Genomic DNA, 13,369 nt, shown 5'->3' on the forward strand with positions numbered 1-13,369 from the left:
ATGCAGTTGGTATTTTTTTTAAAGGTTGAAATACATACCATATATACTGATTAATTCAAGCACCCTGACTCGGTTACGGTTTCGTTAAATAGCCTCTACAACGTGCTTAGAATAATTCAAATTCTTTTTTTTCTCAATTCAAGTCGTAGACCTACCTTGCTCTACATGCTGAACAAATATTTCTACAAAAATCCATTGTTTTAGTTCCAACCTATTATAAAGAAACCTTTTTGACGTGTAAAGTAAGTCACAAATGATTTATGTATTTTCTACCAAAAGAATATCCATACTTTAACACTTTAATCTAAATAAAATTCTCTCTCCATTCCCCTTTTTAAAAATACTGAATATTTCAATTTTATTTAAATTTAGAAAAAAAATGAATCATATCTAAAATATAGAGATATTGAAATTTTATACGACTGTCTTAAGGCACACATTTCGATAGACAACTAATGATTTTATCTGTAAACAATAGAAAATTAATAAAACAATATGTCCTCGGGGAGAAATCACCGTTCATTTTTAATGGTTATCAGATATTTTTTTCCCTCACAAGTCCAGTTGTTACAACGTCATCACTTAGTAAAAACCAGAAATATGCGTGTAACATAAACACGTTCTGTTACAGTGATAAATACATTTATACAGATAATTCATGACCAAGGCTGTTTTTTGTTCATATTTCTGTTTTTAAATTTATTCTCTGTCAGTAAAAAAGTTCAAAGAAGAAATTCATTCTGTATGAAAATTCAAGGTCTGCAAACGTCCTTAACTATGAACATGACAAAATGATACCGCAAAGTCCTAGTCTTTCCCATAGACCGAATTTCTTTAACTTTGTATACTGACTGAAAATGAAGTCTGAAAGAGAAATAAAAATTAAAAGTGCTCAGTTCTCTTGCCCTGATCTTGAATTATCTGCCCTTGAAAATTGGATTGTTTTTAGTATTTTCTGATTTTCAAGGGCAGATAATTCAGATCAAACTGGATAACTATGAGTTTTAATACATATTTTCGTTTAAAACTTGATTCTCAGTCAGTACACAAAGTTTAAAGAAAGTCTGCCTGTAGGAAATATTTTGCCCTATATACGTTTATATAGGCAACTGTGACATTTAGCCCGCCCGCTTAGCTCAGTAGGGAGAGCGTTGGTCTATGGATTCTCGGGCGGGGTGTATGTTCTCCGTGACGATTTGATAAAAGACATTGTGTCTGAAGTTATTCGTTCTCCATCTCTGATAATTAATGTGGGGAAGTTGGCAGTTACTTGCGAAGAACAGGTTTGTACTGGTACAGAATCCAGAAACACTGTCCGCCGTTAATGGCTGAAATACTGTTGAAAAACGGCGTTAAACCCAAATCAAACAAACAAAACCTTTAAAGTCACTTCACAAAAGGTACAATTTTAGATCGTGTACGATAAATATAATTGCTGTACAACATGAAGATAATTGATCTACTTTTGAAAAGACCATTTCGAAAATAAAGACAAATATATTAAACAACTTTGAACTGTATTTTATTATCCCCCCGCCAAAGGCGAATGGGATATTAGAAATGCTCTCCGTCCGTGCGTGCGTGCGTGCGTGCGTCCACAACGATATTTGTCCGGAGCATAACTCCAAAAGTACTGGAGGGATTTTCTTCAAACTTCATACACTGATAGAACACATTGGGAGGAACTGCAGTGTGCAAGAACAATAACTCTACCTTGCCTATTTTTTGAGTTATTCCCCTTTATCTTATTTTCTTAAAAAATTTTGTCCGGAGCATAACTCCAAAAGTACTGGAGGGATTTTCTTCAAACTTCATACACTGATAGAACACATTGGGAGGAAGTGCAGTGTGCAAGAACAATAACTCTACCTTGCCCATTTTTGAGTTATTCCCCTTTATCTTATTTTCTTAAAAAAAATTGTCCGGAGCATTTCTTCTTCATGCATAGAGGGATTTTGATATAACTTAGCACAAATGTTCACCACCACGAGACAGAATGTCATGCGCAAGATCCAGGTCCCTAGGTCTAAGGTCAAGGTCACACTGAGAGGCCAAAGATCAGATACAAGAATGACATTGTCCGAAGCATTTCTTCTTCATGCATGGAGGGATTTTGATGTAACTTGGCACAATTATACACCATCATGAGACGAAGTGTCATGCGCAGTTCCCTTCTTTAGAATTACCTCCCTTTGTTGTTACTTTAAATAGCTTTTATTGTAACTTTTTCATTACTAGTCGTAGGGAAAAATCGAGACAACTTTTCTGTAGTACAACATGCATGCTACATCCAATTTTGAGGTGTATTTTGACCAATCTCTACCTGGTAAAGATTTTTTTGTGGACTTGCAATTTTTTTTTTTTTTTTTTTTTAAGATTAACTCCCCTTAGTTGTTACTATAAATAACTTATATTGTAACTTTTTTTATAATTGACCGTAGGGAAAAAACAAGACCACTTTTCTGTGGTACAACATGAATGTTACTTTCCAATTTTATGTTTATTTTAAGATATCGACCTGGTAAGGAGTTTTTTGTGGACTTAGAAAAACAAAAGACTTACAATGATTACTAAACAACCACAAAATTAAAATTCCATTTGCAAATACAGCTGCTAGACTAAAGAAATTTGCTGTGACGGGCATATATTGTGACATTCTGGCACTCGTGTTCCCTGTTAGCTTTCCATTCCTTCTTTTTACAGTAGCCATATAGGAAAACATCATAGCTATACTGTTCATGAAAATTAATAAAATTTAGCAGTAAACCACCTCACCACTGACTTATTCTTTCTTTCACATCTTTAAAACCCCTGATGCGGACCACAACTAAATGGTTCTTCAAAGCTTTCCCCAAAATTAATACTTTCAGACACTAACTTGCCAGGAACTTTAGCCTTCAATTATAATATGCCCGGCGGGGGGATTGGCCATGTCTAACATGGCTCTTGTTAAACCGAAGGTTGCCGCGGAAGAAAATCGAACCTCTCTCCTCAAGTATAGCTAAACACGATTATTGACGAGCATGTCAATTTAAATTTTGCATAACCATTTGTGCCAGACTTGTTTTTAGAATTCTAATAAAATGTACATCCCAGTTACAATTTTTCTTTTGCAGAGAGGCGTTATTCCAGACTCATCAAACATCTTCCAGGTGATTAGATTTCTCTTATACAAGTCCCTGGCGAACGATACATCACCCAACATGTACACATATTTTACCTTTACATAATTGTGACCGTTGGTATTCGCCCAATTTGCATATTCCGCTAAAACAGATCTTATAGCGATTTGAGGTACATTTTACCCATGACTTTTTTCAGTTCCACTGCCTATGTCAGTAGTATATAACGAGGCGTTTCGGAGAGTTGGGGCAGCGGTGCAGCGGGGCAGCGGGGCAGCGGGGCAGCGGGGCATTTTAATCCGACGTAATCCCTAATCCGGCTTAATCCCCTCGTAATCGGGGCAATGGGGCAGCGGGGCAGTAGGAGTTATGTTATTAGGACATCAGGAATTGCGTTTAGGCTCTAATCCTACGTAATCCCTAAGCCGACGACCCTATTACGGTCTTTATTTATTAGCAAACCGTATTGACAGCGAGTAACATTCTGCAAAACGTTTCCGAGACGAAAAGATAAACCTTTTTTTCTTTTAATTTATATCGTGATTTATTGAGGACTTAAATGGATATTTCCAGAAAATCAAAATTAGATTTTAGCAAGCATACGAACGCGTTTTACGAAGACAGATTGAGAACTTTTGAACTGTGGTCTAAGCAAATACGACCGGATAAGTATTCTTTATCAAAGGCTGGATTCTATTATTCTGGACATTCCGACAAAGTGATTTGTTTTAGCTGCGGCGTAAATGTGGGAAGTTGGGAGCTTAACGACGACCCTTGGATAGAGCACGAGAAGTGGTCTCCGGACTGTACATACTTGAAAATCATAGGCTACGAAACTCCCAAATCGACAGCTGCAATACAAGGGAGCGGTTTCGTTAATTGTCAGACAACGAGTCAAAACAAGTCTGTATTCGGGTCCAGCTCAAAGAACCCCGGATTCAAGTGGCAAATTAGACAACCTAACGTTTTCGCCTGAAATTGGGAGTTCAAAAAACACACATAAACAGCAAATATGTGTACGATAGCTATATTCCTTCTCACGAGTTTATACTAAGAACATTCTTACCTAACTACAATCTACGTTACGAAGCCATGGAAGCGGCCAACAGACTCGTGGAGAGTTTCTATAGTGCGGAAGAAGATGTGACCACTTCCGGTCGAGTGATAAGAACATCATCAGCCATTTTCAATGTGTTGTGACATGGGGCATTGGGGCAATGGTGCAATGGAGCAGCGGGGCATTTTAATCCGACTTAATCCCTAAGCCGATATAATCCCTAATTCGGCTTAATCCCCTCCTATTCTGGGCATTGGGGCAGCAGTGACGTACGGCCTAGCTATTGTCTCGACCAATCGGAGAGTATTCAGTTTACATTACGTCATCGACAACCAATCGAAATGCGACGGATTAAACCGTACTGGACGTTAGCTTCCTTTAAGCGTCATTTTAGAAGGAGGTCGAGCAAGTGTATACATCTTGTCATACAACGATACATTATTTAAAAAAAAAAAAACTTTGATATTATAGTGTAAATTAAGATAAACGGGAAATTGGACGTAGAAAAGTGATATTTTTGTGAAAAATTTACACAAACATATACAGTGAAGAGACAGTACATTGGAATATAATAATAATAATGGCTACTAGAATGGAATCGAAGAAATCCATAGCAGAAAGCAGGATCCAACCTCGCTACATCCAGCATTTGGGTAAAAACATTTACCTATTTGACAGCAGTTTTCACGGAAGCGTCTATGTGAATATACGGAAATTAATTAACGAACAGATTCCGACAAAAGACGGTATCTCTCTCACGCTTCAAAGGTGTAACGAATTATTTAAAAGCTTACCGGAAGTGGACGGTGCAGTTAATCTAATGGAGTTGAACCAGGACACGTTCTTCAGACGTCACCTTGGTGGAAACTGGTACGTCACAGTGCAGAGTGGATTCAAAAGCGTGGACATTAGAAAGTTCTGGCTTCCGGACGAGACCAAGGACATTCAAGCTACGAGAAAAGGCGTGTCTTTAACACTGGATCAGTTCAGGGAGCTGAGGAACGGACTAAGGTGTCTAGATAGTTTTGTACCCGAGTTGCGCGACGTCTTGCCGTGCTACAGCCAACCTAAACACAACATTGCCGGATGTCCAGAATGCACGCCTAAATGAGTGTACTCAGTGACTATACATGACTTTGCGTTATTTTGACACTATTCTATTCAAGAGACTTTATGTAAAAATAACTTATTTATGTTAAATTGTTTATGTATGTATTATTGATGATTTTGTACTAAACAAAACATTAAAACGATTGACTTATACATCGATTGCTTTGTGTCTATATTTAGCTCTTAGGGTTTTCCCCACAATTCAGACCGTTTAAAAAGCCCACTTTGCAAACTGTTAAGGTCATTTTTACACCAGCTATCTAAGAATGAGGGTCACAAACGTCGTGTGCAGCGCCAGCTTAAACACCTCTATTGATTTGAGTCAATTAGCCGGTACGTTATGCAACGTTAAATACCACCCGTCCTCCTTTTCCGGTCTAATTTGGCAACATAGACGAATAGGCGGTAACTGTTTAGTGTTTCGCAATGGTAATATAAACTGTAGCGGTAAAGCAGAGAGTATAAAAGACGGATTGACCAGACTGAGACGATACGCCCGGTGTCTGCAAAAGTTGGGCTGTTGTTCGAATTTAACTCAGATCCGTGTTTTGACCATTTCCGCCTGTCACGAAATGAGCGGTTTTTTAGACTTGGAGCGTCTAGCTCGAGACACAGGGTGTGGCTACGATCCGGAAATATTCCCAGCAGCCGTGCTGAGAAGAGAGTCCGTAGCAATGAGTTGTTTTCACACGGGCAAAGTAATAATCACCGGAATAAAGTCAACCGAGACGATAGAAGACATCGTGTATCCTACTCTGTTAGAGTTAGAATACTTTACGACGTAAGAAGCAGCACAGAACGGGAATATGCCGAATATGGAGCGCTCAAGAATATATATCAGGATTCACTTTCTACAAGAGTTGGGAAAATCGAATGCTCGGGATCGACAAATAATGCTCAGGGCTATGATTCCTGGTCAAATGGAATGCATACAGTTGATAGCCAAGAACATCGTAGAAGGACGGGTACCTATACTGGACAGGATTCGGATTATTTTAGCAGATACAGATTACTGCTGAGGTCGGTGGCGAGCGATCGAGTATCATTTAACCGTAAGAAACGACTCCTACTAGACAGGCACAACATCTTACCTAGATTACTAAGGAGACACTATCTACGTTTCGTCATTTCTAACGAGCTACGTTCCAGGGAGGACTGAATTTCGTCAGGAAGAAGAACCTACTCTGGCATCATCATAAAATGAACATTGACATGAAGTACCAACGCTATTTAGAAAAAATATACTACGATCCTGCTCACCCGGCTTCGTATTCCGGCTTAGACAAACTCTACAGAAGCGTTAAAAAGGATGGAAAATTTGTTCTGGACAGAGCCAAAATTAGGAAATGGTTGATGAAACAGGAGACATATACTCTTCATAAAGGCGTGATTCGAAAATTCAAACGTCAGAAGATCGTAGTTCCGTATATAGACTATATGTGGGAGGCTGACACCGGATATATGAACACCTATGTCAATGATAACGACGGCATTAGCTATTTTCTACTCATCATCGACGGATTTTCTAAGTTTGTATGGACATTTCCCGTACGCAGAGTACGCGGCGAGGAGGTGTTGAAGGCCTTTAAGACGATCCAAAACCGCCGTTGCGAGAAACTTAGAACGGACTCGGGATCCGAGTTTAAGAGTAAACTCTTCCAAAAGTGGTTAAAGTCCCAGGGCATCCAGCACTTTTACTCCCTCAACGAGAGCAAATGCGCCTTTGCCGAACGGGCGTTGAAGTCCATCAAGTCCAGGATCGCTCGTTACATGACCAGGTATCAGACTCATCGTTGGATCGATATTTTATCTAAAGTAACAGACGTTACAACAAACGTACCACAGGAGTATTAAAGAGGAGTCCGGCGAGTGTGACCAGAGCAACGAAGCGGAACTTTGGAATACTAGCTATAATCAACTAGGAAAGGGAAAAGGGACGTCCGTGTAGTCAGCAGCTCCGCATATCGGTTCAAAACTGGGGATACTGTACGCTTGTCCCATTTAAAAAGGCCATTTCAGCGAGAATACGACGAAAGATGGACCATGGAGTATTTCATCGTTGCTGAGAGAGGCAAAAAGGCCGGAATTCCGTTTTACAAATTGAAAGACCTGCAGGGCGATGAGATAAAAGGCAGTTTCTACTCTAACGAGTTGACAAAAATTATAGTGGACAAAACGACGACATTCAGATTAGAGAAGGTTTTGAAGAGATCTGGCATAGAGTGCTGGTGAAGTGGATGGGATGGAGCGATAAGTACAACAGCTGGATACATAAAAGTAAAGTGACGAGCTACAAAAAGCGTAAGAAACGGACGTGTGAGTCAGCATATCCAAACATGAATCAGTCTTGCTACGTGTACTTTGACCTCTCGTGAAAGAGCGTAAGAGGGAATTCAGCGTTACTCTACGCATATCATTTCTAACGACAAGCTGTGGGAGTGCGCCATTTCAGAATTGGATATAGTTTTTAAAAAAACCGACAGTCGCATGGTGTTTTTGTGTTGCGACCTGCTTGAAGAGTCCTACGTGAACGAACAACGGCAACAGGTGTTGACTAGCGTTGATACTAGAAAAACGCGTCCATCGGTATCATCGATTTGAATTACTTTTCTATTAGACCGGGCAGACCAGAAAAGTTCAGACTCTACTTTATAGGATCTGATTGTAACACCATAGAGCTAGGACTTGAGCGACTTTACGTGGTTTTACACTTTAGGAGAAGATGGGTTCCGTAGAAGTGTTTGATTGGAAGGAGAAGAGATGGATACCGTACGTAGCCGATTTCGATTACGTGGTACAGACACTTGAAAGATGTTGCCGATGGTTACGCTAGGCCAAACAAGAACGGTCGATATGTTGTGGGTAGCGGTGCCATCAATAGAAAACTTCAGAGCAGGAAAAATCGATGATCGACCCTTGGTGAAGATGGTCACGCTCTCGCGCAGGCCGTAGACATGGCAAAATCGGAACTAAAGGCGGAAGCCAATCAAAACTCTCCAAACCGACATGGCGTAAGAAGCCCGATAACAAAAAACGTAGAAGACGACCAAGCGAGCAACCAAAGAGATCCAGGTTTCATTTTAGCGAATCTCAACTGGACGGATAGAACATGGAGGATCATACTCACGCCGAGGAAATATCAATTTTCAACACATTTTCCAACTGACACTTCGCTGCAAAGTAGAGAATGGATAGAATATTTGCCAGCCAAACTCGGTTAACTCGGGGAGTCTCGAGTTCAAACATTCCTGCTCAGACCTCTATGTATATGGACTTGAAAAGAGCTTACTCCACTTGAAGATACGACTCGTCGACTCGTCGGGCGTGCCTATTAAAGAGGACGTGAACGCCAGTACAATTAATATGCATTTCACACCTGTTCCGACAGATTGATGTCAGTTTTCAACAGACGCCATTAACGAAACCGGAAGAGTACTACGCCTACAAGAGCTACATAGATACCATTCTTCGAGGTAACGTGAAAGACCGCACCATTCTCAGTAACAGTCAAATGTTCTTCAAAGAAACCGGAAATATGGACGAAACGGACGCAAATGGTGATAATCTCGGACTCTTCCTACGTCATCAACGTCTTAAAGGCGGGAAGATAGTCGACATGGAAGGACCGCTGCTATTAGACATTTTTCAACAACAGAGACTTATCGTCAACGGTGTGGCACTCACGCTAAAACTATGGCCAAATTACGACGCCTTCCGCATCATGTCCGAGGACGCGTCAGTGAAACTACAGATAGTGGACGCCAGCTTCAAACTCTGCGTTCAACGCTTAAATCCGGCCATAATCGTGGCTCACGAAAAGCTTTTTTCGGACAGACACGCCCTATACCCGTATCAACGTAGCGTCATCAAAACGTTATCCGTACCGCAGGGAAATTATAACGTAACGGCCGATGACGTTTTCCAGGGTCTCGTTCCTAATCGACTCGTTCTCGGTTTGGTGAAAAGTAGCGCCTTTTCCGGAGATCATAAGAAGAATCCCTTGAATTTTCTCCCGTTCGATTGCAACTTCGTTGCCCTTTACGTTGACCGTCAGTCGATACCTAGCAAACCGCTGCAGCCCAATTACGACCAAAAGAACTACGTGAGCTGTTACAGGACGCTTGGAACATTTGGCGAAGACTTGGACATAGATCTAAACGATTATACCAAAGGATATTGTTTGTACGTTATAGACGTCAACCCCTACGTCAATTTTGACGTCAAAAGAAGAGGACACTGCCGTTTGGACTTGAAATTTGCCAAAGCCGTGCCAGAGAGTTTGAATCTCATTATATACGCCAGCTTTCCAGAGGTTATGTACATAGACAAGACCAGAAGCGTAAATCTTCAATGAATAATCTTCAATTATCAACCATATTAAGGGAAATACCAGCGACCGTATGTTCGGCGGACACGTGGGAAATCAGCAAATTGGTTTTACGTTGCAAACACGGACGTTACCGGAGCACGGGGAAAACACTGGGTAACATTCTACTTTCCAGAAGAGGCCGAACGAATTTTTTGATTCAATGGACATACGCCGGCTTATACGGATTTCCTAGAAGTTTGACATCGAAGTCGTACATAATGCTCCGAGATCAAATTCAACACTCTGAATCTGACTTGTGCGGAATGTATTGCATTTATTATGTCGTGTATAGACACTCGGGAGAGACTATGGACAATATTGTGCGGCCATTTGACGCGATTGACCGGGAAATAAACGACAGACTTTTAAGCTATATATTCAAGATAAATAAATGTTCATTTTAGTAAAATTTATTCAACAAGTGTACAGTGAACGTAATTGAATATTTTGTACGAAGTTAATAAAATTTTGTATTTCAAAAGAAATATTTTTGTTGTAAGTATAATGTCCATAGAAATCTTGCTAAAAGGTCAGCCACTTCAATTCTAACGTCTGTTCAGTGTCACGTGTTTTATTTCTACCACCACCACCTTTTTGAAGGCGTTGTCCCGGGGGTTGTGGATACGATTTCTTCTTTCGCTTTATCCCTTTTTTACTTCGGGTAACATATCGGTCTCACGCTTTTGAGTTTCACCTTCGTCCGCCCGTTCGATAGTTTGATGCTCGGATTTGCTGGAGTCTTCTCTCCATCACTTTCGCCGCCGCTACCGCCATTTTGTTCATGGCTTCCAACATACGTCGATATTTATCGTACGGTACGAGAATGGATTTCTCCATCTATTTAGCGTCTGTTTAAAGTAGCTCAGAGCCAAAGACACGAGGGTCAGCCCAGTTTAGGTTTATTACGAATTATCTCCCTTTTCTTGTCGTAGCTAACTCGTTTAGTCCCCAGTAAATGCACAATTCTCTTGTCCCTTTTAAGCTCTTCTTTCGTCTTCCTGGATACGAATGGTTGACTTAATTACGTTGTAGGCTATTTGACTGAGCGCCTTGATTTGCTGGTCACTGATAGTGTTTAGTAAAGCTTCCTCTGCGCCGGTGACGTCCGCAAATAAAGATGTAGAAAATAACGCTGCCTCTTCATTAGATCCATGACTCTTCATCGCTCTTACAACTCTCTGTCTGTCTGTCTCTCTTACGTTAGTTTTATAAACACGGGGTCCTCTCCGGGAAATACACAGGTTCTCAAACGATATTTGTCGTCCGAATGAGGGTCTATCCACGACTAGGTAACCGAATCTTTGGGATAATGCGTCCTGATAGGCTTTGTTGAAACCCTGAGATTTACCGGGGTACAGCTGTCTCGCTAAAACGTTGACTTGGGAAACGTCTCTTAGATTTTTCATCAGGACGAGGTACCACGTATTTAAGGCTATTGTTCGCGCATGTTTACCCCTCGGGTAGAGGTTTTGCGAAAGCAGTATCACGCTTATGCGTCTATGATGCGTTCCCTGGCTGAAGAGCAGCTCCATCTCTTTATGTTGTACGACCTCGTGTATCAAATCATCTATGATGATGAGCTTGTGTTTGCGATCCCTGGTAAAGTCGTCCAATTCCTCGGTCGTAGGTAGTCCAAATTTACATGTTAAGTTAGGTATTGTCCGTTCAATCTCATCGTATAGAGGTTGATATATACCGTAGCAATACAGCACGTGTTCCGGAGGCTCTCTGGAATACATGATCGTGCACGTGCGTCAAGAATCTGTACACCATTGCTCTTTCCAGCACCCGTCTGCGCGCATACGCATATGGAAGAACATGGTTCAAAAGGTAGTAAGGACATTACTTCTTCCTTAGTTTCGGTGATAAGGAAGTGCGAGTCCAATACAACTGCTGAGAAGACTAATCCACAGCTCCGTTGATCCGTTTTGTATTGACAAGTTGATGATAGAGGTAAGTATGATGGCGTACACTATAATCATTTGAGAAAAAAAGACGATTTCCGCTTGTGGTACTTTAGTACCTAATAAGTTCCACTTGTCTCCGTTTGAGCGAATATCAGAATCAGATTTGGGAAAATCAATTAAACTATCCCTTTCAGCGACATTTCTTTCCATGTCAGTCATTATGATGAATTTCAAGTGGGTCAGAGTGCCTTCTTACGCATTTATATCAAGCACATATAGTGTAAGAACGCTGTATTTAAACTACAAAAACCCGAATGCAACAAAATATGCCATTACCTTTAACAAAAACTTCCTGAGAGTTTACAAAAATTGATTCGGTTAATACAAAAAATCGATCGACATTGACAAAAACTTACCCGAACTAAACAAAAACTCGATTTTTAACACTATATAATTTAACGGGGTTTAACATTTCTTGTGGGTGTTCGCGCAAAAATATCATTAGTCTTTACCAAAACTTACTTAGGTTATACAAAAATGTTGATTAGCGTTTACAAAAACTTATCCGAAAGCAACAAAATATGGCATTACCTTTAACAAAAACTTCCTGAGAGTTTACAAAAATTGATTCGGTTAATACAAAAAATCGATCGACACTGACAAAAACTTACCCGAACTAAACAAAAACTCGATTTTTAACACTATATAATTTAACGGGATTTAACATTTTTTGAAGCTGTTCGCGCAAAAACATCATTAGTCTTTACAAAAACTTACTTAGGTTATACAAAAAGTTGATTAGCGTTTACAAAAACTTACCCGAACGCCACAGAAAATGCTTATTACCTTAACAAAACAAAAACAAAAAAAAAAACATACATTTGGCTCTTAGATATAATTATATGGATACTAAGTTGATGATACGCCTGACTTTTTTTCAGCACGGTTTGAAACTTTTTTATATTTTGGATCTTTTACAAATTACCTTAAATCCGTTTCTTATATAGAACTGATATATTGCAATAATAATACTAATAATAATAATAATAATAAAGACGAGAATTCAGATAAAGGTATTCATGTTTATTATACGCGTCAAATAAATAAAGTTTCCAAATTAATACAAAACATTTCATATATATTAACAAAACATTTCAAATGATAAAACATTTACAATCTTTAAAATAATTATCAAATTATTTCAAATATACAAATTAAAAAATATAAAAAAAAGAAATACAAAATCAAAAATGATACAAAGCACAAAGTTCAAAATAAACATTTTTTTCAAAACTGTGGTTCGAACCAGATAATTGTCAAATTTACAAAGTCATATAAATATAAATTTTCAAAATGAATTCAAAACCTTTCCAAAATAAGTTTTAAACTTTATACAACATTTTGAATGAAATACACATATCCAAACTGAAATACAAATTTCACTATACATTTTATGATAACATGTCCCCTAAATCCTGTTCCGAAAGTTCGTCTATCAAATCCTCTACCTCCATGGGTTCTGGACCGTTAGACGTTTTCTCTTTTCTAGGGCACAGAACAATGTCTAAAGGTACTGTGTGAATACCATCGTCAAGGACTCTCCGCTTACAATAAAAGTACGAGAATCCGCACCTGGGTCTGTTGATAAGAATACACCCGTTATTTCTTACGCGGAACCCCTTGTTTTACCGGATGCGGGCTTTGCGGTATGCAGCACCTCTTTAAGATATTTAGAGGTTCTTCAACCAGGCGCTTAGACACACCCTTGAACTGAATTTATAATCCTGTCCTGTACTTTTTACGA

The 13,369-nt window shown here is 39.5% G+C and overlaps 1 protein-coding gene across 1 annotated transcript; it reads left to right on the top strand.

Annotated features, from left to right (window-relative positions):
- The first annotated feature begins 8,243 nt into the window (after window positions 1-8,243).
- On the top strand, window positions 8,244-9,643 carry LOC123564666 (uncharacterized protein F54H12.2-like). The gene is made up of 2 exons (XM_053524176.1): window positions 8,244-8,300; window positions 8,678-9,643. Exons 1-2 carry the CDS (start codon window positions 8,244-8,246, stop codon window positions 9,641-9,643), a joined length of 1,023 nt encoding a protein of 340 aa, XP_053380151.1.
- The last annotated feature ends 3,726 nt before the right edge of the window (window positions 9,644-13,369 follow it).

The sequence above is a fragment of the Mercenaria mercenaria genome, chromosome 15 (assembly GCF_021730395.1).
Source record: "Mercenaria mercenaria strain notata chromosome 15, MADL_Memer_1, whole genome shotgun sequence".
Lineage (NCBI taxonomy): Eukaryota > Metazoa > Mollusca > Bivalvia > Venerida > Veneridae > Mercenaria > Mercenaria mercenaria.